We start from the raw sequence: 24,933 nt of genomic DNA, 5'->3' as shown, positions 1-24,933 counted from the left end.
AATAAGCAGGAAATCATCTCGTTTATGCTGGCCCTCAGAATTGAGCAGGCTGGTGCATATAGTTATACCACTTGTATTGAGCTTTTTATATATATATATGTTGGTTTTTTTTTTTTTATTTTATTTTAAGATTTAATGCATTTATTTTTAGAGCACTGCTGGAGGGAAAGATTCTCTGTTGTTGAACTCTAATTCATCCTTTGATCAGAAAGCCAGAGGCAGTTCCTTGAGAGCCTAGTGCCACTCAGTTATGATTTGGTTAATTTAATGAAAGGTTTAAGGAAGAATAATTTCACACTCCTAACTAGCATGTGTAGTACATGGTGTTAACATCCTTCTTGTTTAAGGAATAAAAAATTTAGGGAAATACAAATTTGCATTTAAATGTAATACTGTAACGTGTAGCAGAGTGTAACTACATAATACAAAAAGAGAGAAACTGGTCTGCCAACATAAGGGATTTTATTTAAAAACTTGCCTTATTTTTATCCCAATTTATTCTTCTTCAAGGATTCTTCTTTGTCTTTGGTCTGGTTAAGTATTAGAGAGTCTACCATTAAATTACTTCTTGTAAGACTTTTTAAGTAAAGGTAGCAAGAAAATGAGCAATACTGTCTGTAATTACATTCTGTGGCTTTTCACTGTCTGGTGTATAAAGTTACTCTTCTGGTATCCGAGAGTACTTGATCCCTGAATTGTACTGGGTGCTGAAAATGTTGTAGTCCATCTGAAGTATTCCCCATATTTGGTCCAGTGATAATAGTATTACTTTTTCTTTCTGCTCCCAAATAAAGGGAAGATCAAGGCAAACATGCCTGTAAAATCCTTTTCAGCTTCCCTTTTTAAAGTAAACGAAATACATATATTTAACATGTTAAGTGTTAATGACCTTTCTGCTGTTGCAAAAGATTTCTTCATGGTAAATTTCTGCAAGAGAGCTGGTCAGAGATTTTTCTTTCGAAAAGAACTTTCCACAAAGATTTTACTCAAAATCATAGTCAACCTTGAGGAGCTTTCAGGAAGGAGGATGTTCCCTTGAAACAGCTGCCTGGGTTCTCTGTAGGTGGCTGGAGGTAGCTGACTGTGCTTCAGGGTCTGGGGCTCAGTTTTGCAGCATGGGTGGTGTGTGGATTCCTCCAGGGTTGAAGAGTGCTTTGTCCTGATGCTGTTTTGGAGAGCCCCCGGGAGCTCATGTGCTAGCCAGAGCGCTCAGAGCTCCGGGCTGTGAGGCTCCCTCCTGCAAAGCAAGCATTTCACAGCCCTGCAAGTGTTGGGGGTCTTCCAAGTGCCTACCCACAGAGCTTGAAGTCTGGCAGCTACCAGATGACACCCAGGATCTCTGCTTCCAAGGCAGAAAACATTGATTTGGGCTAGTAAACCTGTACTTGGGCCCCTTTTACTCTTCAGGTTTAAATCCGGTTACTGTCATGCCTTGGGTGAGTATGGAATGTGGTTTCTAGGCCAAGAACTGAGGCATAGGCAGTCTGTCACTTGTAAAGTTTGTACAAGTCATCTCTGGCAAAATACCAATCTGCACCCAGGTACCAAGTCCAAAGTTAGCACCCTGACCCTTTTGTCATCCTATATCAGATCCCTGTTTACAGGACATGAACTTTCAAGAGTAGTGGTAGATGAAATGACAGATAATTCTCTCTGTCTGCAGATAAGAGCGGTGCCACTTTCAAGACTCTTTAAAACGAAAGCCCGGTTAAATGACAACAGGGTTCAGTTTCAAAACCTGTATGTGAAAATTGCACTTATTACTCAATAGACTTGCTCCTCATGTTACTCAGTGTCAGATCTGCTGACTTCAGTATTTAAAATAGAATTATACTGCTTGGCCTTGCAAATCCAACAAACCAGACATAGTGTAAATGGATTCTGTTGAATATAGCTGCTATTCTGTAACTTGAAAAAAAAAAAAAGTTTTGAAGGAGTTGGAATTTGGTTTTAGGTTGTTTTTTTTTAAGCTCTGCTTTTATTCATTAAACTGTGGGTGGTTTTTTGCCTACACCTTCAGAAACAAGAGTTCAAACCTAACTTTCTTGCAGTATTGTATTTCTTTGCTTTTTTTTTGTCAGAATGAGATTCTGAAGATGGTTTTAGTAGAATGTCTGGGGAATGATACCCCTAATATAAGGGAAAATGTTATGCCTTGGGAGCTTAGCAGTTACTTAACTGTGCTCCTGCCTGTGAAAGCTTTATTGGTACCTTTGCTTTTTTAACTTCGGTGCTGACATGCAGGCAGGTGGAAATAAAAATTAAATACATTATACAGGTAACAAAAAAATGTTGACCACTGACTGTCTTGACTGTGATGTGTGAGGAAGCAGTGCCAGTACCTGATCTGAAACTGTCCTTACTTTTGCAGCTGGTATACCTCGCTCAGTGTTAAAAGACTGGCGCAAAGTAAAGAAGCTGAAGCAAACGGGAGAGTCCTTTTTGCAGGATGATTCTTGTTCTGAAATAGGACCAAATTTGCAAAAATGCAGAGAATGTAGGTTAATAAGAAGTAAGAAAGGAGAAGAACCAACTCACTCACCAGTATTTTGTAGATTTTACTACTTTCGGCGGTAAGTATGCCTAGTTTCCTGGTAATGTTGTGTTTCAGCTTTTAAAATAATATTGACAAAGGACTGGCATACTTGAAAGCATGTCTGATTTTTCTGTCGCAGTCTACCCGATAAAAGACAGCATCTATTTTAACAGTATTTACATTTGCATTTCTTTTGTGGATTGACTTCATTGCTGTTTAAAGCTTTATAGCAAAGACATCAGAACATCTGCCTGCTGTACCTTAGGCAAGCAGAAAATACAACACATCACCATTACACAGGTGTCTTGACATTTGAAGTGGGATTTTCAAAAGGCAAGCTTCAGTTTTTCTGGACAAGTTGTACAACCACAGAGTTGCACTTACTTGTAATTGTTCTTATGCCAGTATATGGTGGGAATGTTACTCAGGGTTTTCTGGGAGTTTTCTGAGGACAGAGAGGAATTGTGACCTCCTTTTTTTTGGAATTAATGGCCCATCAAGGAAAACTTACAAGGAAGAAAATTTCCTGGGGTGCAGGAAGCGCCAGGAAAGGATAAACCAACTTCAATTTTTGTATGGATTGTGCTGTCAATATTAATCCAACTTGTTTTCAACAAGAAACTGTTCTCTAAGTGGGGTTTAATTTTTTTTAATGAATCTTCAGTTACTAGACTTGGTAGATGTGTAGGAATCATTTCAAGCTTGGACTCTGAATACCTTCTCTGTAAGAATGTTTGCTCCCACATTTGGCAGAGTTGGAATTTTGGTTGATTTTCTTCCCCCTTTATACAGCAGAGAACATAAAGGTTTGCCAACATTTAAAAAAATGGTATGAGATATTTTTTTATTGTATTGTAGTACGTTTTACAGCAGTTTAGTTATTTTCATTGTGTTTAGATAGTAGAGCTTGAATTGCAAAAGAAGTTTACACTTCTTTTGGAAATTGTTATTTTGGAAGCTGAAAGTTGATAATTTCATCTTGTTCATTTGGATACATATCTAAGCATTATTATTGATACTTCTAAATTCAGGACTGTCTTTCTGGCATAAATTCCTTAACTGTCATGATCACATCTGTATAATGACTTACCCTGTTTTGGATAAGATGGAATGATTAATTGTTACAGATTAAAAATAGGCTAAGTATAGCCAGGGTTAGTAGAATGGCCCTGGATGGGGTAACAGGAGAGCCTTTGAAAGGTCACAGTTTAGTGGATACAAAAATGTAAGCTTCTGTTGGTGATTTGGTCTGCCCAGAAAAATTTAAATGTAGTGTTTGAACTCATGCTTTCTTAGTATGAAAGCAGTAGGATACAAAAATCTATAAAATAAAAGTCAGAGTGAGGGACTGCTGTCACAGACATTCCGAAAATTGAAAGTGAGGGAAAGTGGGTGGAACCAAACTTTGATCAAAGTAAAATGGAAAAAAATATTTTTGTTTGCAATTTTAAACGAGTAATAAATGCTAGAGAGAAAGAATGATGTGTGAATGGAATGCAAAAAAGTTCCGAAAAGGTTAGTTTTTGTTTTCATGCTTCCTTATTTATAATTTTCAAGCTATTTTGATCAATAAGATTTATTTTAAAATTAAAAAGGCTGTAGGATGATAAGGTGAAAAGAAAACTTCTGTGTTATACGATTTAAGCAGCAAGTAAATTGGAAGTCACAGAGTATAATGACACATGCAGTCAAACTATTTGTTTTCATTTTTAGGTTGTCTTTTAGTAAGAATGGAGTGGTTAGGATAGATGGTTTCTCCTCTCCTGATCAATATGATGATGAAGCACTGAGTTTATGGACACATGAAAACTATGAAGATGATGAACTGGACCTAGAAACTTCTAAATACATTCTTGATATCATAGGGGATAAATTTTGTCAATTGGTAACCTCTGAGAAAACAGCCATGTCCTGGGTGAAAAAAGATGGTAAGGAGCCCTCAAAGCTGTCAAGTGTTGTGCAGTTTTTCTTGGATTACCATTGCTTCCTTTTGCGTAGCTCTGTTCCCCTGGCTGCTGGATTTTCCTAGGCTGTTTAGTAGGAGGACATGCTGGGGAGGGTTCCTTCCTCAGTGGGCCAGCCCGATCCCCTCCCTGTGCTTGGCTGTGCTGGGCCAGGGCCCTGTTGGGTTTGGAGGAGCCTCCATTGCCAGCTTGGCCTCCAGCTCTGCAGCCAGAGCAGCCAGCTCCCAGCCAAGGCCTGTGGCGAGCCAGGTACTGACTGCTGCCAACAAATGGTGTGTTTCTGATGTGTCTCCTTCCCAAAACAGAGGAGAAGAGTGCAGCCGCGTAGGCCCCGCAGAGCATGTGCTAACACTGTCGCCTCCCCACCAAAGCAGCCCTCCATCCTTCTGGCCCACAGCAGATGGGCGCAGGCTGGTGGTTCTGCTAATTCCAGGCTGTATGAGGAGGAAGTGGAGCAGAAAACACATACCAGCCAGGTCTCCTGAACAGGCACCTCTTTCCCCTTCTGCCAGCTTCAACTGTCCAGCTCATTGATTTGGCTGCCCTTTAGATCAAACATGTCCCGCGGGCAGTCAGGTGAAAAACCCTCTTGAGTGCATGGGTTAAAAGTGTACGCTAAAGAAGTTGTTTGTGCTTGCAGCAATATCTTTTCTGTATTACTTTAGTCTGTGTTTTCTGAATGTTTTATTTCTTTATAATGTGTTGATAGTAGGTAGCATTGAAGGGAATGCTGTGTAATGGAGCTAAGAGGGTAGCTCTCGATGGCCTGTTCATGAAGAATCATTTTCCTCCCCCAAAACCCAGTTGTGTCTGAGGGGAAACTTATGAATGCTTCATCTATAAAGACTATTCATTCTGTGCTTTGCATTTAAATTTCAGTCCTTTTATTCTGCTTATTTTGTATTTCAGCCAAAATTGCATGGAAGAGAGCAGTGAGAGGAGTCCGTGAGATGTGTGATGCATGTGAAGCCACATTATTTAACATTCATTGGGTCTGCCAAAAATGTGGATTTGTGGTCTGCCTAGATTGTTACAAAGCAAAGGAAAGGAAAAGTTCTAGAGGTCAGTTTTTTATGAACTAGAGTATTGTATAGGCTGTTTATTCTCATTTGTTGCAGAGCTGCTGATCCACTAGAACTGTCTTTCTGTAAAGTGTTAAATTATTTCTTGTGTGTATTGGTTTCTCTTAGATCTACTTTGCCTCCTTTTTTGTCAGTAGATACAGAATCAGTCATTCAGAAAGCAGCTGCTGTGGGGGCTATTTTAGCTCTTTGTCTACGTTTCAGTCTTTTTGTGTGGATTGCTTGTGCCTTGCCCCTCAAGGTTAAATCTTGTTCTTCAGTTTTGAGGCTGGTGCTCAGTCACACCTCTCTGTTTATGGTAACTCATTGCTGTTAAGACTTGCCTTGATTTGAATGCTTTCTGGAGGCCTCCCTTCAGAAGTGGCTTGTCATAATGATGTAACATCCTATTTTATAGTTTTATCATAAAAAAGAGATGGAGGGAAATACTTCAGGTGGTATTTAAAATGAATCTTAATGGAAGTTTCACAATCCATAAGTCTACACATATACGTGGTTTATCCTGTGCTCTAATGGAAACACCTACTTTAGTCTGGAGAGAGAGAAGTATAACAGGACTGACTTGGAAACCTCTGATTTCTGGGTGACCCAGCTGGGTTGCAATTGAAAGGAGGAATGACTTGGAGGATTGATTTGGGCTTGGAGCCCTCGGCTGTGACACTGGTGTGCAGGCTTGGTGGAATGCACTGCCTTCCCTGGGAGGCAGGCGTTGTGCCCTGGCACAGTTCTGCGGTCAGACGCTGTGCCAGGAACTGATTCAAGGATAATGCTGTTTGGAAAAGCAGTTCCATGTTTGTCACAGCCGTGTAATGTCACAGATGTGAAATGTTAGTAAAATAAAGTTTAAGTGTTAGGTGCAAAGCTTTGCCAAATGGAGAGTCTCACCCACTTTGTCCCTGGCTTGCAGTGACAGGCCTCCTACACTGAAGTTTTTAGGGAGCTAATGTCAGGATTTTCCTGCACTGAGAACAGTTGTTAATGCTTTAATGCTGGAGGCTGCTTCAGCAGCTCTTTGGCTGAAGTCTGTGTGTGCGCATGTCTGTGCATCCATCTGACGTGGCTTGGGATAGATGCCAAACATTATTTACCCTGGGAACACACAGTCAGAGGCTTTTTATAGTATGTGTTAACCAGCCAGGAAAGTTTTAGTAAAATGTCTTAGAAGTTGGAACAAGCAGTATAAAGAAGGAGGCTTCTCTTCAGTTTTCTTACAGGGAAGACCTTTCTCCTTTCTTTTGATTGCAATTTTACGTGTGAAAGCAGAAGTACGACAGCTTCCCTCGCTGTGGCTTAATTTCTAATGGTGCCGTAGGATTCATGTGAACTGTGCTGTTTCTTTGGTACTCTCTTAAAAAACGTTCAGAACCACCCACCCATCTCTATATACTAGGACTTTTATATTACACCATTTTTCCTGGAACCAGTAGTTGTTTTTTTACAGTTGCTGAATGTAACAGAGAATCCCCTGGTTTTTTCCTGCTTCAGCAGGAATGTTAGATGTTTAAATATTTCAGATTCAGATACTTATCAATGACTTCTCTTATCACTTTACTACATGAGCGAGTGCATATGCAACCATTGTTACCTTCAGAGAGTTTATGGCACCATCAATTGGGATTCCATGTTACGACATTTCCGTGAGAAAACAGATTTAGATACATACTGTTCTGTTGTCTTGATTTATTTATATTTGTGACCAGTTGGATATTGAGATGTTTTAGGTGCTACAAAAACTACTGAATAGCATATAAATTTAATATTTGTCTGAAGGAACATTTGAAACGTTGTGTACCTACTACAGTGTAAAAAAAAAAAAAAAAGCCTTAAATGTGTTACATGTTCCTGTGGTGTGTTCCTTAGTTTAAATTGCAAGTGATACCAGTGAGCAAACTGGTAAAAGGCTTGGAAAAATGTCTTAAAATTAGTAGTTTAGTGAATAGGACACAAGACTGGGGATGGAGAGAGAAATTGTGTTCTTTCTGCCCCAAAATCACATTGTAGGTTGGTGACCAGTTGCTTGGCCAGACATTTTTGGCTCTCATTATTCTTGTGTGTTTTCTTTACATTGCATATTTCAGGAGAGTCTTCCTTAAACAACTTAGAAAGCATCTCTCTCTTACCAGTTAGGTGCTCTCTGCTGGCACAAATGATTTTCAGCCAGTATTAGGGTTTCATGGTTGCTTTAATGTGCCATAAATCCGTGATGCAACTTCCCTCTCCTTTGTGCCACCAGTCCCACTGGTGTAGCTGCATCATAAGCTGAATCAGAGAGATTACTTGGTTAAAGTTTGTCTTTTTGGCTTGTCTGGTGAACTCTGGTTGAAAACAGATGCTTCCAGTTGGAGTGTGGATTGTGTCAAATTAGATGAACCATACAATCACAGCTTAATTAAGTCTCTTTTCCATGGCAGGATTCATCAAGGGAGGCTCATGGCCTTAATAGCAACTGTAAAGGATTTCAGCCTGTGTTAAATTGGCAACTCACTAAATTGATAAAGGGAATACACTTTGAAATTTGGAAGTAATTGGCAAGGGCCTGTGTTACAGATGCAGGTATTTCAGATTTCAGTATTGTTAAAACTCTTTTTGTTAATGTGAAAAGTAGCTTTTATATGCAAGTCCTTGTCATACTGGATACCCAGACAGAAGACCTGCGTGTGCAGAGAAATGTTTCTAACCAAAACCAGTCTGAAAGACCTTAGTTCTGTCTGTGTGCAACATAAGGGAAGTAAAACATTGGCAATACTATTTTGCAGATAAGGAGTTGTACGCCTGGATGAAGTGTGTGAAGGGACAGCCTCATGATCACAAGCACCTGATGCCAACACAGATTATTCCAGGCTCTGGTAAGACTATATGCAAACAAGCAGAAGCTGCTTTTCCCCTCAGGTCTTTTCTGTGAAAGTGGGGACAGAGTTGTTTCTTGAAACTTCTCATTTTCCATTTAAAAACCTGGGAGTTGGGTTAAATGGTTGCAAGAAGGCAAGTGGTTCTGGGCAGTTACCAGCACTGGGCACAGATGATGACGAGAGTAAGAGAAGTGTGCTGACAGATGTGTAAAGGGGTTTTGGGGACAGGCAGTGAAGAAATTGAGAGCCTTTTTTTGTGATGGATTTGTACCTTTTCAGAGCAGAATAAAACAATCAGAATGTATTTAATAAATCTGACCTTAGCTGTTAAAAGAAAATGTTTAAATAGTACCACTGAGGCAATGGATTTTTGGGGATTTGTATTTCACTATTGTCTCTCCCATGCCCAAGTTCACTGCATTTTGATTGAGCAAAATGCAGTGAATGAGCTCATGACAATTGAAAAACTAAGCAGGAATCATAAATCCAGCTAGATTCAGAATTCTGCTTACCACCAAGTAAGTTCTCTGAAGTACTGCCATTAAGTGTGATGTAGTGGTTGTTAGCACAAAATTTCTGTCAGCACTGATACAGACCAGAAAATAGAAAATTGAAATGTGCCCTTAAACGTCCTAAGTAAATTCCCAGGTTATTTTAAGCTGAAAATACAGAACCAAGTCATTATTCCATGGGTTGTTCCATGTTAGTTCAGGTAGAAATGAAGGTTGGGTAGATTCCATAACAAATTCAAATTGTGACATTTCCCAGAACAGGTTCTAGACTGCAACTGGTTTGAAATTTAAATTGTGAAAGTGAGCCACTCATCTGGAAACAGCACAGTGAAGGCTGCCTACTTAACCTCAGTTTTGTACTTCCGTGCATGCCCATTACCTAACAGCCTTCATTTACATGCTCACATACTGATTTTTTGTCAAGACATGGCTCGCTTCAGTCTTTAGCTGATGGTTTTATTGAATGAAGCAATGATACACCTATTGAACAATGAGAAGTAAATAATTACTGGCTTGCTTGATGTGTGCCATGCAATGGGAATGCAGACTCAAGTGCAGGTTATTCAGAAGGGTAGTGTGCGATTATTTAATTGAATGTCTCTCTGCACAAGCTTGAAGATAAACTGGGGAGTCATTTTGGAGAAGCTTTGAATGATAAATTCAGGATTTTTAATAGTTTAAGACATCACCGTGTACATTGTAAAGAGGGTCAGAATGATTGACAGCTAGTAATGTTTTTCTTCTTAATTGTCTCTAGTTTTGACAGATCTTTTAGATGCTATGCACAGTATTAGAGAAAAATTTGAAATTAAATCCCATTGTCAGTGCACCACCAAGCAGAACACACAAGCTGGCAAGCTCCCTGCAATGAATGGTGTGTCTCAGGTGAGTCTAAAATGTGTGTATATATATATTGCATCTTGTTCAAGTACTCTGATCCTGGTGGATTTTTGTATTTGAGTAGTACCAGTTGCATTTTAGTTTGCATATGTGGGGGTTAAGTGCTGGCCCTGTCTTTGAAATACGTTAAAGTGAAGCTATGTAGTTAAAAATAAATTTGTTCTTTACAGGTTTTGCAGAATGTCCTTAACCACAGTAATAAAATTTCTCTGTGTATGCCTGAGTCTCAACAGCAGAATACTCCTCAAAAGTCTGAGACAAATGGTAACACAAGTCCAAGGAGTGATGTGAGCACAGACAGCAAGTTAACACCGCCTGAATCCCAGTCCCCACTGCATTGGCTGGCTGATCTTGCAGAGCAGAAAGCCAGAGAAGAAAAAAAAGGTATATGTTTGAAATTGTCATATCATGTCCGTGACTTTGGGGGCACTGCTGGTACTTTTCAGATGACACTAAGCTGGGATCCTGTGTTGATCTGTTGGAAGGTAGGAGGGCTCTGCAGAGAGACCTGGAATGGTTGGATGGATGGGCACAGTCCAGTAGGATGAAGTTTAATAAGTCCAAGTGCCAAGTCCTGCATTTTGGCCACAATAACCCCCTGCAATGCTGCAGGCCAGGGACGGTGTGGCTGGACAGTGCCCAGGCAGAAAGGGACCTGGGGGTACTGGTCCACAGCTGGCTGAACATGAGCCAGCAGTGTGCCCTGGTGGCCAAGAAGGCCAATGTCACCTGGCCTGGATCAGGAATGGTGTGGCCAGCAGGAGCAGGGAGGTCATTCTTCTTCTGTACTGGGCACTGGTGAGGGCACACCTCGAGTGCTGTGTCCAGGTCTGGCCCCTCAGTTTGGGAGGGACGTTGAGACGCTGGAGCGCGTCCAGAGGAGGCAGCGAGGCTGGAGAGGGGCTGGGAACACAAATCCTGTGAGGAATGGCTGAGGGAGCTGGGGGTGTTCAGCCTGGAGAAAAGGAGACTCAGGGATGACCTTATCACTCTCTACAACTCCCTGAAAGATGGCTGTGCTCAGGTGGGGGTTGGTCTCTTTCTCCAGGCAGCACTGACAGAACGAGAGGACACAGTCTTAAGCTGTGCCAGGGGAAATTTAGGTTGGATATTAGGAAAACGTTTTTTTACTGAAAGGGTGATAAAGTACTGGAATTGTCTCTTCAGGGAGATGGTGGAGTCACCATCCCTGGATGTGTTTAAAAAAAGACCGGATGTGGCACTCAGTGCCATGGTTTAGTTGATGTGGTGTTAGAGCATGGGTTGGACTTGATCTTAAAGGTCTCTTCCAAGCTGGTGATTCCATGTGATTCTGTAATTAAATTAATAAAAAATAACACCATTTGCTGTTCACAAAAAGAAAAGACAGTGTTCTTTGCTGATTCCAAGCTTGAAACTGCAGCACCTTTCCCTCGTGGCATCAGAATCCCTCACCAGAAGATCTGCTGGTGGAATGCCTGTGTGCTGTGGAAGTATTTCCAGCTACAGCGTATCTCACTCAGGACAGGCACTCACTCAGCTGCACGTTGAGATGCTGAGGAAGGCCTTTGCTTGGTCACACTGTTTGACTCTGTTTTGAAGGATGTAGTTTGTCCTCTGGTGTATTTCCAGGTGCATAAAGCACTAGTGCTGCACAGTCTGTTACCACCACTAGGAAATGCAGGGTACCACTGCTGTTCCTATGTGTGCACCATGATACAACAGTGTAAACTTGCAATGATTATTTTTGTTTTAGAGAACAAAGAATGTCCTTCTGGAAAACATTCAAAGGAAGGGAAGGACCAGGATAATTTGGAGTCCCCAAACTGTAAAAGTTCCCCTCCTGCATCCCAGAACAACGAGCAGGGCTCAACCTTACGAGATCTGTTAACTACAACAGCAGGCAAACTGCGTCTGGGCTCTACAGATGCTGGCATTGCTTTTGCTCCAGTGTACTCTACAGGAACAGCAGTAAGTGTTTACAAGATGCACAGTTTTTCTCTTAGGATTTGAAAATCTCTATCAGTCTGTTCTGGCACATTACAGTTAGAGCAGTCTGATAGGTGTATTGCTTTAAATAATCATTCATAATTAAAACTTCATATGCGCACACACACACATTAACATTTTATTTGTTTTTATATATTATGATAATTGATACAACATCAGAAACGTTACTCTCTTTCAAAAGGAATTGCATTAAGTTGCTTTTACATTGTTTAAGCATGCATTTATTTTCTAACAGAGTGGCAAGAGTGGAAGGACTATGCCAAACATTCTTGATGATATAATTGCTTCAGTAGTAGAAAACAAGATTCCACCAAATAGAGCACCAAAGATAAATGTAAAATCTGAAACAAAAGAAGAGCCAAAGGATGATAAAAAAAGTATTCAGGATGACTGCAGTAAACGGTACAGTGATATCCAGTATTCGTGGATCTGTGATAAGCATGTTCTGTGGCTCAGAGATCATAAAAACACCAACAACTGGAAGCTCTTCAAAGAGTGCTGGAAACAAGGAAGGGTAGGTATTGAGCAGGTTGGTTAGTAAAGTGACATCAGCATGAGCTCTGGGGAGTTGTGTATTAAAGGACAGAAGTGTCTAACTCCATGTTTAAAACTGGGGGCAAAAAATGGTTGTCAGGTATAGCCCACAGATGAACCTTGTGCAGTTAAACTTGAGTTAACCAGTTAACAATAAATAGGGCATTTCTGTTGTGGAGTTTCAGATTCCAAAAAGGGGTGACACGTTTGGATGTGGGTGCTGCTGGAGGAAGTGTTAACAGCTCAGTAAGGCCAAGGTCTTCCTTATGTGTTCCAGACACATTTGTATTCCAGTTCAGTTAAAGAATTTGTCTACTTGTGAAAGAATAAGTATGATTTTTAAAAATTATTTTATTTTCCTCTTTACAGCCAGTTTTGGTGTCCGGTATGCATAAGAAAATGAACTTCAGCCTGTGGAAAGCTGAGTCAATCAGCCTGGATTTTGGAAACCAGCAAGCCGATATCTTGAATTGCAAGGACAGTATCATTTCAAACACCAATGTCAAAGAGTTCTGGGATGGTTTTGAAGATGTTTCGAGTATGTTCCTTAAAATGTATTTTGGTATTGATTCTGAACATGATCAGTGTTAGAAACTGCTGTTAAAAAATATCATTATGGATCTTGAGGCTTTGAAGAAACTTCAAAAAGAAAGCTGTAGGTAATCTGTTTCCAGAGAATGTGGTGGAAACTTGCATTTTGTATCTCTGCAGAATTAAGGATGCACTATTATACTAGCTAGGTCTAAGTAAGAAACTGGACGAATGTCCTGTTTGGTTTGTATCATTCTTGAGTCTTGAAATCAGCTATCTCCTGTTTATGCATGAAATTTTGATTCTTGGCAGGTTTAGAGTTAATGTTTATATTTTAGTTTAATAAAGTGAACTACCTACAGTACATTAGTTTTTAGTTATTTCTGTTACTTGCAGAACGGCAGAAAGTAAAAAATGGAGAAACAGCTCTGCTAAAACTGAAGGACTGGCCTTCTGGTGAAGATTTCAAGGCCATGATGCCAGCAAGGTATTTTGAGTTTAATATTAGATGTTCTATGGTCAATCTTAATTTACTCTATTTTCTCTCTCTACGTAACAGAAGCAAATTCAATTACATACTTTTTTTCTTTTCTCCTGCAGATATGAGGACTTACTAAAAAGTTTACCCTTGCCTGAATATTGTAGTCCAGAAGGAAAACTAAACTTGGCTTCTCATCTGCCAGGATTTTTTGTCCGTCCGGATTTGGGACCCAGGCTATGCAGTGCATATGGTGAGCTTGCCCTATAAATGCAGCACTTACCTCTTCCCTTAAACTTGTAGACTATCACACATTACCATGCTTGACAGAAAGCTGAGCTTTCTTGAAGGATAATTGTTCACTGAATGTAGGGGAAACACTGACTGACTTGGGTATTTAACAGTATTTGCACCTAGGCCATGAGAGTCTATTTGCTTCTCCATTTTTTTCCATCTTGTTTTATGCTATTACAGTCTTCTGAAGCATACAAATGGTTAGCTGCTTCTACACAGTGATAGAACCTGTCTTTAGTAAGATTTTGTCATTTTGTCTGCATGACAAAATACTTCATGAAATATCATTGTATTAATAATTCTGGTCATAAATTAATCTCATCATATTTCTCATAATTTATTTTGCGTGCTGTACACTCAAAAATCTGTTCAGAAAAGGTTGGTTCCCTCAGACACTTTCTGTCTGCTCCTTCTTTTGCAAAGAGTGTTGTTTAATTCTGTTTTACAAATTGTTGTAATAGGACAAGAAATGAGTAGCAATTTGTGACACGATGGCTTTGGTTTTAAAAGTTCTCCAAATATCCTGTGAAAGAAGCATATTAACAATAGTGATAATGGCATGGGTCTGAGGACTGAGTCATTAATGCCACTCTGAGATAATACTGCTCTAAGGCTCAGTGTTCCAGAATGTCCTTTTGACTTAAGAATGTTCATTCCACTTCTTAAAACTAAAATTAATTTTCCTCTTTGGGCATGATTTTGATTAAGAGCTGTCTTACAGCCAGACATAAAAGTGACAGATTTGATAACCTTGTGTATTCATTGTACCTGTATTCTGCCCTGAACAACCTGAAGGGTTGAAGAGGAATGGAACATAGTGGTCAGGAAATGTCTCTTGACTATTCTGCTGAAACGTTTTGTTCTGACACAGATGCTCTGTAGGGACAGGTACCTGGGCTAAGAGAGAATCTCAAGGACTCTGTTAAAAGTAATGCTTTCTTGCTTAGCAGGTGAACAAAAAATATGTTTTCAATTTGTCTATCTCAGTGATGCCAAGTGTACTTCAGGAATTTCTTCACTGTTGTTACATGTTCTGATTTGAATATGCAATACAAATAAATCTTAATTTTATCTTTTAACATAGGTGTGGCTGCTACTAAAGACCATGACATAGGAACCACAAATCTCCATATTGAAGTTTCTGATGTCGTGAACATCCTTGTTTATGTTGGCATAGCCAAAGGAAATGGAGTACTTTCCAAATCAGGTACTGTGAATCTCGCTCTCTGTAAGTGGTGTAGATGGACTGAATGTTCTGCCCCTTCTAAAATTGACACTGTTCTTTGGAAGGCAGTGAAAGAGATCCATAAGAACCTGCTTACAGCTGGGAGATTCTTTGTTCCAAGGGTTTGCACGCACATTAGTTATACACTGCAGTTCATGAATTATGAAATGGTATTTCAAACTCTTTCCACTTTTTTTGCCATTTTGTATAATTGATGCACCACTGCTGTGCTGGGACGGGTATAGCTAATGGAAGTGCAGGGTGAAGGATTTTCTCTGGAAGCTGTACTGGTTCTAACAATTATGTCAGGATGATGTATTTGCCAAACCTTCTGTTTATGCTGCTGCTTCTGCATGCATTGTGCCTATCCATTGAATTTGGGCTGCAATGTAATTTTTCAACACTGGAGAGCTTAAATTGGTGTATGTTAGTCGTCTCTATGAGGTTTATTGCTTATGTGAAACAGTCTTTAAATCACTGTAATAGTTTTGTTTCTTTGCCCTTTTTCTTTTGCCCTCTTATTCCATAATCAGCAAATGTAGATTTTGGGTGTGACTAATAGAGCTGCAGTAAGGTTTGTCTTTCATTTGCTTTGTTTTCACGTGTGTATGCACTGAGTTAATAGCAGCAAACCTGAGCATCCTGAGAAAGCTCTGGCTGCAACAACAGCATGCTTGTGCTGACTGCAGGAAAACACCATTTTCATCTTTTCATTTTTTGGTACCAGTCCTGCTTGTTTATTTCAGGTAGGAGATTGTGTTCTCTGGAAATCAGGAAATGTGAAAAATTTCAAAAATTAAATATATTTTAAGGTGTCCATGGCATTCATGTTCTAGCAATGAGTTACAGGCATTGAACAGAAAGATCACCTGGTGGCTTCTGTTGTATTCAGCAAACTTCTATCTGCTCAGTCTCACACAAGAAATTTGAAAAGAAGGTATTTTGTTTCAACATTTTTTCTCCTTCTCACATTTAAAGAATATTTTTGTTGACCCTTAGGAGTTTTGAAGAAGTTGGAAGAGGAAGATTTGGATGACCTTTTAAGAAAGCGGTTGAAAGATTCAAGTGAATTACCTGGTGCTTTGTGGCACATTTATGCTGGCAAAGATGCTGACAAGATAAGAGAGTTTCTGCAAAAGGTTAGCTCTATTACATGTAATTTATAAATATAACCTAAGTAATTGGTGAATCAAACGGGGCTGGCAAAAACCACAAACCCCACCTCAATGTTAGAGAAGGGAGGAAGGCAAAATTATTTCCTTTATAGCACATAAAATAAATCATACTTGACCTGCTGCACCACAAACAAATAAAATGTGTAACACATATATTCACTTAGGAAGAGTGACAGGTGTCTTGTAACTGAAGGCTTAGGGCATGGAGATCTACTCTTGCCCTGCTCTAATACAAAAGATAATTTGTGGGATGATGTTTTTCTGTCACTAATCCATTATTGTATTATTGCTGCTGAATTTTTGGTGAATTTTCCCATGCCAAATCCCCTGACCTCACCACCCAGTGGCCACCAGTCTTTGGCAGGACTGTGTGACATCAGTCAGCACAGGAACGTGGCTGGGCTCTTGGTGAAGGTGGAAGCAGTGGGATAACTAAAAAGGGCAGCAAACTTAACCTGGTCATGTTGCAGATCATCCTTCAGTGGCATGTGGTGATCAGTTAGAGCCACATCAGAACCTTTCAGGTTGTTCCCTAGGATGAAGATCCATCAATCCATTAAATGTAGGGATCCACCTTGGAAGCAGTTTTCTGTGCCCTGTCCTTAGCACATTTGTGTGTTATGGGAAGGTGGCCTTGATAGGTGACACAGAAATAGCAAAGTATCACTGAAGTGATTGCTTGAGGAGATGTCTTTACTGTGAGGAGAGATGAGATGAGTTTTAACTGGCTGCAGCAGAGGGGTCCATAAACAAACTTGAGGCCAAGGGCTCTGCTGTGAGTAGGAAAGCCTAAGAAATTTAGCAGTGAAGATTCCCTTTGACAATAAAGCAGTGTTTCTGTAGCAGGCCAGCTGTCCTCCAGTGACTCAAACATTTGCTCTTTGGCAGGCTAAACTGTGGGTAAAAATGAGCACTGGTAAGTAAAACAAAGCTAATTCTAGGAGATTATGAATTATTCAGCAAGACTTTTTTGTTCATTCAAAAAGTAGATGCTCATAAATTAGATGGTGCCTTTCAGTTCAAAAAAGAGAGTTATGAATAAAGTCATGAATGCAAAGGAATAGGTGGACATAGAGAGGAAATGCTGAATACTCCCTCAGAGCACTTGTGAAACTACTGTGAATAGCTGTGAAACTATTTGAGCAGCAGTTTAAAACAGAAGCATTCAGGATGCTGCGGAAAGAAGTTTGTCATTTGCTACCACAGTTTGCCCTGGTATCCCAAATGAGTTGTGTACCACCACGTATTTTACAAGTGGTGGTATTTGTGAAGTATTGAATTGGAGATGAATTGATGGGTAAGCATTGGGACCACTTTGCTGCTGATAAGATATAAAATCTCAGTATCTAATACTCAAGCAGAGTTTAAAATTCTCCATCACACATAATTGCATTCATTTAATAAATAAAAGCAAAGAAATGTATGTTTTTAATGAGATACTTGTTTCATGACTCAAGACAGGTGGATTAGGTTTGTGTTCTTTGTACGTAATATGTTCTTATGTAATCACTTTTTTCTTTTTTAGTGATTAGGATTGATTTAGTGGCAGTTGATTAAGAGTAATATTTGTTCCCCTGTGGCTCACTTGATGAGAAATGGTTGTGTAATTCCATTTAGGAATTACACAATCCATGTCAGGAAGTATTTTTATGTGTTGATAATTTTTTCTGAATACCTTCATAGGGTGGTAGGAAAGCAGCTTCTTATCCCAGCATGGCTGAGGTTGGAATGGACCCCTTGAGGTCCCTTCTGCCGAGCCCTGTGCTCAAGCAGAGTCACCTGGAGCAGGTTTCCCAGGACTACAACCTTTGGCTTTATTGGCTGCTTTTTTTCCTGAGCTAAGGTAGTGATGTTGCGTGTCTGTGTCAAAACTAAAGAAGGTTCTAAGCCTGAAGAATTGGCAGCACAGGAACTCCTGAGCTCAGATTGTGTTTTCTGGATGAAAGAAGTCACACAGAGAGCATGATTATTGTGCTGAGTTCTTTAAAGCTCTGCATTTTGGAGTGGGAGTGTTGCAGATGTCTTCAGTTCAGTGACACTTCCCAGATCCTTTGGGGTTGTTTTGAGCCCCTAGCCAGAGTTCTTGCTTGGTGTTGGGAACCGAGTGACGTTGCTTGGCGAGGTGGATATACATAAAATTCATCAGCAAAAGGTTTGGTTCTTTTGGAAGTTATTTGGGATCTTTTCTGTACTTAACAGATAGCAAAGGAGCAAGGCCTAGAAGTTTTACCAGAGCATGATCCAATCCGTGATCAGAGTTGGTATGTGAACAAAAAACTTCGCCAAAGACTTTTTGAAGAATATGGAGTAAAAACCTGCACAGTTATTCAGTTCCTTGGTGATGCTATTATTCTACCAGCAGGAGCACTTCATCAGGTAATGTACCTTAGGTTAAAGACATACAAGAGTAATAACTTTTTTCCAAAGACATTTGTGCTCAGTTACATTTTTTTTCTTAGTATCTGTTAGCATGTAGAAATGTAAAATAAGGTACATCTGCTGGTGTAGCTGACTAACATACAGCAAATTGAATGCCTTAAGTATTAGTTCATCTTTTGCTTTACAATTACAAATGAACAGACCATTATTAACTATTGTTTTCCACCTTTCATTTCTGTAGCAAATTTCTAAACAAACTGAGTCTAGTTACGGCAGAGTCAGGTTAGTAATTTTCTTCTAAGCCAGAAGTTAAGCTAATCAAGGAGGGGCAGGGAGAGCAACTTGAGCAGGTATGAATGGTAAGCACCTGGATGTCAGGTGTCATTGTTTTTGTCTTTAGCTGTAGGAGATTTGTAGTGGGTGTTCTGGTGTTCCTGTAACAGATATTTGGTTGTTTTCCCATGCCACATTTAAGCTCCTTTTAACACAGATGGTACATCAATCACCAGAAGTCATCATTGTGTCTCCAACAGCTTTTCTTACTATGAGAGTGATACCACCTTTGCAGCAGCTGAGCTGATCTAATCTGTAGTTGGGTAAGAAAAGTACTGCCAGTGGGGGAGTTCTGGAGAAGCAGGACAAATTTGTGTTAGTCAGCCTCATGACCTGGCATAAAAGGTTTGTTACTGCCTTTAGGCCTTTTTTTCCCCTCACAGCCTGTAAACTGCTGCTCCTTGGTGAAAAGAGGAAGAAAGCTCAATTGTTTAGGTGGGATTTTTAGGCCATTCTAGATGTATTTCTTTCCTGCTTCAGCAGGAAGTGGAGGCTGCTGTCTTGCCAGCTGTCAAGCACCACTAATGAGGTGACTGTCAAGGAATGAGGAGCATCCCCACCCTGCAGTTGGTTGTAAACCATTGTGATGTTGAAGGTCTATCATTGATCTCCCTGTGGGTTCAAGTGAGGCCAAGCCCTTCTGAAGAAGGTGCTGTTGGGTTCCCAATCTGCAGATCAGCTTCCAGCTGTGGCAGACAGGAAGCAATGGCTCACCATGTCCCTGTGGCCAGGGTACTGGGGTTTCCTCTGTGAAAAACTGACAGGAGTGTAGTGATGACAGGGGTTATATCCCTGCTCTGTCTCTGGCTGTGTCTGTTGTGGGGCATTGAAAGCAACTGGTACCTTACCCAGACTAGGGTCCTCCTTGTCCCACTGAGTTTCTGGGTGGGTTTGACATGGTGGTACATAGCTCTGGATGGTCTGTGTGGATTTGTTTTCTGGCACAGGAAAGGAAAGACCCAGACAGCCCCAAACAGACCTTGCTGACCCAAATCTAGCGAGGTGTAGGTTGCCTTCCCCTGTACAATGACTCAGGGCTTCATGTTGTTTCACAAATGTGGAGGAACATCTGACATTGCTGCTGTTCTTGGTTCCTGTTAGACTAAAGAAGTTGGCACTCCCAGAGTCATGTATTGCATCCTCCAGCAGCCTTACTCTGATCTCATGAAACAAGAGAGATATATCCCAGATAGAAGAGTGGAAGGGAACCCAGGGGAAATAACAAATGTACTGGGAAATCTGTTTTATATAGCATGTGCTATTATATAAAGGCATACAGAATATAAAACATGAAGTAGTGGGACTGTTCCAGTCTTCCCTGTACTTTATATGTTTAAGGACCAAAAGTAAGACCACTCTTATCTTTATCTCCTTGGCTTTAAACTGCTGATTGTGTTTGAAGTGGTAATGTTCTAGCTTCTGGCACCAAGGAGTTAATAACATGGTGTTTTTAAACCTTAGTGGGTGAAGCTTGAGAACCTTTTCATCTTCAGTAAGAAGTTCCTGTGAATCTGCCACGTAGGAGGAAATAAAAGCATCGTGTTCTTTCATGTATGTGCATAGCGCTCTCTGTAGAGATGCGTAAATACTGACCTTAGGGATCAGCACCAACACTTCAGAGATACAAAGCACATTTAAAAACTGAAAAATAAGTCTGCACAAGAATACATACCATGTTAAGGTTACACATTAAGTGTTTCGGATTTACATGCACATTATGAACCTTTTAATTATTAAAACTGGGTAAGAGTTGATGCTAAATCAGGTGGTAAATTAACATTTTTATTTGCTCATAAGTAGTGTTGTGGGGCAGAAGAAATCAGACTGAGGGCTGGAGCTAGGGAGTCTGGCTGCCTGTGGTCACTGCAAAAGTGTAGTTCTGGCTCTTCGTTCTGGAGCCAGTTAGGCTCGTTGGCACACTGCTGCTTCTGACATGCTGGTCTAGAATTTACTGACCTAACGTGAAGGAGATTGTATTTCTTCTGAATATTGTTTTTCCACCCCCCTCCCCCTGGTTCTATGGATTAATGTCTGGCTTTTAAAGTAACTTACTCTTTACATTTCATGGCAGCATATAGCATTCCTCTTGCTTCCCAGCTTTCTCCCCCTCCCTGTGTACTAGGAGACAGCCATCACATCCTTCTTGTGATGACTGCAGCAGGCAAAGTCAGACTGCTCCTGGGTGGGATGGGAGGGACAGCCTCTCCTGTGAGCTGTGACGGGCAGGGCAGCCTTGTCAGTTCCTCTTGTAGAGGGAATTGCTGTCTCAGAAGGAGAATCCAGAAATAGATACAGCATTGGATCGGTCACCTCTGCAGATGCTTCCCTGAATGCTCTGTGAGGGGCATCTCCTTTCTTCTTGGCTCAGCAGTGTCCCTGCCTTGCTAATGGTGGCTGGGCCTTGTTCCCTCTGTGGCACTTGTGACAAGGAGCCCTGAGCTCTCCATGGAGCTTCCACAGCTAAAAAAGGGTGCTGGTGCTGTTCTTTTGAAAGATTCACTCTTTCTGCTGCTCCACTGTGGGTTATGCTGTATCATAGATATCTCTAGGGATGGCCTCCCTGGTTTTAACTTGGTAGCTCCAAATGGGTAAAATATTTAACTAAAAATAAAAAGCTAGAAATACTGGAGTCAGTAATTGACATGTGGTGTTCAGGCACCCTGCAAAACTTGTTCATAGTGGAACAAGTTATTATAATGTTGTTTTTTATAGAGGCATTATCTTGATTTAACAGCAGGATTATGTATTGTACAATAACACGCTCGGAGGTAATGTGACATCCTGGCAATGTTCCGATAAGGATTGTAGGATAAAGGTCTGGGCGTTGCACATGCAGAGCTCTCGGAGCTCAGCCTTGCAGGAAGTGGCTGATCCTGTGGCCATCAGGATGGCTGGCCCTTTCTTCCCTGCCCATTCCCTGTCCCGGCCCAAGTCTGAGGCTTTTCCCGCACCGTGGCCACCTCCCGGGCCCTGCTGGAAATGTCTGCTCTGCGTGGGCTGGGTGTGAAGCTGTTCTCAGTTCAGCTGGAAGTGGCACAGGCGTGGGAGTGCTGCACTCCTCGCCCCACAAACCTCAGGGGAATCGTTGCTAAACGTTTCTATGTGTGTGTCACTGCATCAGCTTGTGTTATAAATACTATAAATAGAACTGCCTGGGGCTGCCAGCGGGGCATTTCCATGCGAAGTACCAGACCAGCCGGGTAAAATCAGTCCCCGCAAACTTTCACACAGATAAGCCAGGCCCTGGAAGGGAGGGAGAAGACATAAGGCACAGGAGAATTAAAGGTTTGAGGGAAACAAGTATTTCCTATTCTGCCATGGAGGGATAGGGAGTCAGTAAAATCTTGTCTTAGTGAGGAGAAAGTGAATGAGTGGTGTGGGATTTGCATGGGCTGGCAAGGAAACCAAGGGCAGGTAGAGACTTGAAAGAGGTGGGAAGCCTGTGAGGGAGGGGAGGGGCTGGAGCTGCCAGCTGCACAATGCAGAGGTGCCTCACCCCAAGCTCTAGGAAATTCCCTGAGTGCTGGTGGGAGCCTCATGCTGGCACTTCTGCAACTGCTGCCTCTCTCCTGGCTTTCTGCTGCTTGCAGATTGTGTAGCATCAACAAACTCCCCTTGTGTCAGAATTATTTCTGTTTTGATGAATTCTCAGGAAGGACCAGCACTGCTTTGTCCTTGATGATGATGAACCATCAAAAACCCCATGTGCAAGATGACTGCTGAGCTGGGGGTTACCTGATGGGATTTCAGTTACAGGGGGGGAGCTGCTTTGTAAAATCAGAATTGGGCAGGGGTTTTGAAGAAGAAAGGAATTTTTAAATGAAGTCCTGTGTCCTCAACTTCATAGACCCCAGTGGTTTATTTGAATGTCAGGTACCATAATGGAATTTTTAGAGTATATATTTAGAAACTCTAGATTTTAACTCACGTTAAAATACACACATCTCCCTCAGTCCTAAGCAGGGTGGGATGGGGTGGGGTGTTTGCTGGAATAGCTGAGGCTCTGCCTCCCCACCCCCAGGCTCTGGGAATTCAAACTGTTACACAGCTTCTGTGAGGAGCTGTTGGAGTTTGAGGGAAAGAGGGTTTTGACTGCTGAATTACAAATTAATTTGTAATTTGTAAGGGTTTAGGGGTAAAAATGCAAATGTTTCTGAAGGGAGTGAACTGGAGTTGGTGGCTAGGTCACAACAAGGAAGCAATTTTCCTTTCCCCTGTCCTCCAGGTTCGACCTGGGTGACACGAGATGGTGTCTGTTCCTCAGTAGTTATCTCATGTCAGTAAGAAGACATGCTCAGAGAAAGAAGAAAAGTGCTCTATCCCCCCTACTTCTCAGCCTCCCCCTTTCTCTGTTCATGGTTGTTTCTTTCAAGTATTTCCGCTAGCAGTTCTTTTTCCAGCGTGTGTGTGCGTGGCCAGAGGAGCCAGGTCCTGCAGGGCAGGGCTGCTCCCTGGGGATGGGCAGAGCGGCGCCTGCGCGGTGCTGGGGCGGCCGAGCGCAGCTGCTGAAGGCAGGAACACGGTGGCGGTGTGGAATTAATGCCGGAGCGGCTGCGGGAAGCGCCAGCGCACAGACAGCGGTGCAGCCTTCAGAGTGCCTTTGGCAGCAGCCAGCTTAGATAAGTCAGACACGCGTAACTGCTCTCTGCCTGCAAAGATGCCCGTTAGTCCAATAAGGCTGTGGTTGAGGGATCTCAAGACCCACTCTTTCCTCAGGTACCTCTGCCAAAGAATAACCCCAAATACTAATTGTCAGTCTCTTTTTGTTATTTTGGATAGGTGCAAAATTTTCACAGCTGCGTTCAAGTAACGGAAGACTTTGTGTCTCCAGAACATCTTGTGCAGTCATTTCACTTAACGCAGGAGCTGAGGCTGTCAAAGGAAGAAATCAATTATGATGATAAACTGCAGGTAGGAAATGAATGCTGCTCTGGAAGCGGCTGGGAAGGCAGGGTGTGCTCGGGCTCATTGAAATGCCGAGCAGTGCGTGGAGCTACTTCCTTGCTGCTGTTCACACAGAATAACAATGAGCAGCAGCATGAATGCCAGGGCTGTAAATGACTCTCCCTTGAGCTGCTGGCTTTATTTCACATTACATTTTAAAATGTGTAAAAAGCTGTTCCTTTTGCACAGGCTTGATGAAGCCTTTCCTTTTTCCATCCACTAAGCTTAGGGCTCAGTCCTAAACTTTGCAGAGTTCCTCAGGTCGCAGGCCTTACTAAAATCTGTCCCATGTTCTTGCAGGTTAAAAATATCTTGTATCACGCAGTTAAAGAAATGGTGAGAGCTTTGAAGATTCACGAAGGTGAAATGGAGGATATGGATGAGAACTGAGCACGCTCTGCTTTTCGGAGGTAGCATCACCCAGAGGTTATTTCACCTGATCTGTGAACGGTATACACACTAATTTAAGCTTCACAAACCATCAGTGCCAAGAAAACACAGTCATCATATTTACTTGTTAACGACACTGCAACAGTAGAGCTTCATATCACAGCCACTGTGATTCCATGTTCCACTTGCAAACAGTTGAGCAGCGTTCTGCTGTCTGTATTATAATGTACATGAAGTTTGTGAAATGTCAAAGATTTAAGATGATGTATTTATTTTTGGAAAAAACAACAAAATTCTATGCTATATTGTTGATCAAATGTAAATGTGACTTGTACAGTTTGCTAAAATAATTCAGATCTTTTTCACTACATTGAGACAGTTACTGTGAGAGTAGGACACAAACACCAGCTATTGCCTGCATTTGGGATCTTGCTGAGTCCGCACAGCAGTCATGTCATATTCTGAAAATTACTGCCAAATAATTGTAAACTTTGTAAAATATAAAGTATATAAAGTAGATATTAAATACAGACACTTCAGTATTTTATTGAAGCTATTCAGTGTACAATTAAACGTTTTCAAAAGGTGTAATTTATTTAAAAATTGTCTCATTTTGGTAAAATTTATGTGAACTTTTAAAGCTTAAATATTAAACTTAATATGCTATGTAAATATATACATATATACATTCAATGATGTATTTTTTTAAAACATTGGCTTGCTTTAATTTGTTAAAAGTGCAAGTGTTACACATGCTTTGTACATTGAAGTTGAAAGGGGTTTTACATTTTCCATTAAAATGACTTTGTCAGACGTCG

At 41.1% G+C, this 24,933-nt stretch overlaps 1 protein-coding gene across 11 annotated transcripts in view; it reads left to right on the top strand.

Annotated features, from left to right (window-relative positions):
* JMJD1C (jumonji domain containing 1C) overlaps positions 1-24,928 on the top strand; it is a 158,356-nt gene extending 133,428 nt beyond the window's left edge. For 10 of the 11 annotated variants that reach the window (XM_053949641.1, XM_053949648.1, XM_053949647.1 and 7 more), the window contains 16 exons: positions 2,372-2,573; positions 4,250-4,464; positions 5,410-5,562; positions 8,339-8,428; positions 9,701-9,828; positions 10,014-10,227; positions 11,579-11,793; positions 12,068-12,346; positions 12,736-12,904; positions 13,294-13,384; positions 13,498-13,628; positions 14,754-14,876; positions 15,894-16,033; positions 18,269-18,445; positions 23,561-23,692; positions 24,026-24,928. In XM_053949641.1, coding sequence (XP_053805616.1) covers positions 2,372-2,573; positions 4,250-4,464; positions 5,410-5,562; positions 8,339-8,428; positions 9,701-9,828; positions 10,014-10,227; positions 11,579-11,793; positions 12,068-12,346; positions 12,736-12,904; positions 13,294-13,384; positions 13,498-13,628; positions 14,754-14,876; positions 15,894-16,033; positions 18,269-18,445; positions 23,561-23,692; positions 24,026-24,115 — 2,549 coding nt within the window. In that variant the 3' untranslated portion in view covers positions 24,116-24,928. The remainder of the gene's footprint in view (positions 1-2,371; positions 2,574-4,249; positions 4,465-5,409; positions 5,563-8,338; positions 8,429-9,700; positions 9,829-10,013; positions 10,228-11,578; positions 11,794-12,067; positions 12,347-12,735; positions 12,905-13,293; positions 13,385-13,497; positions 13,629-14,753; positions 14,877-15,893; positions 16,034-18,268; positions 18,446-23,560; positions 23,693-24,025) is intronic. The other variant, XM_053949642.1, reaches the window with a different exon arrangement.
* The last annotated feature ends 5 nt before the right edge of the window (positions 24,929-24,933 follow it).

This window comes from Vidua chalybeata, chromosome 8 (assembly GCF_026979565.1).
Source record: "Vidua chalybeata isolate OUT-0048 chromosome 8, bVidCha1 merged haplotype, whole genome shotgun sequence".
Classification (NCBI taxonomy): domain Eukaryota; kingdom Metazoa; phylum Chordata; class Aves; order Passeriformes; family Viduidae; genus Vidua; species Vidua chalybeata.
Note: the sequence above shows the minus strand (reverse complement) of the source record. Positions and strands in the feature narration are given on the sequence as shown.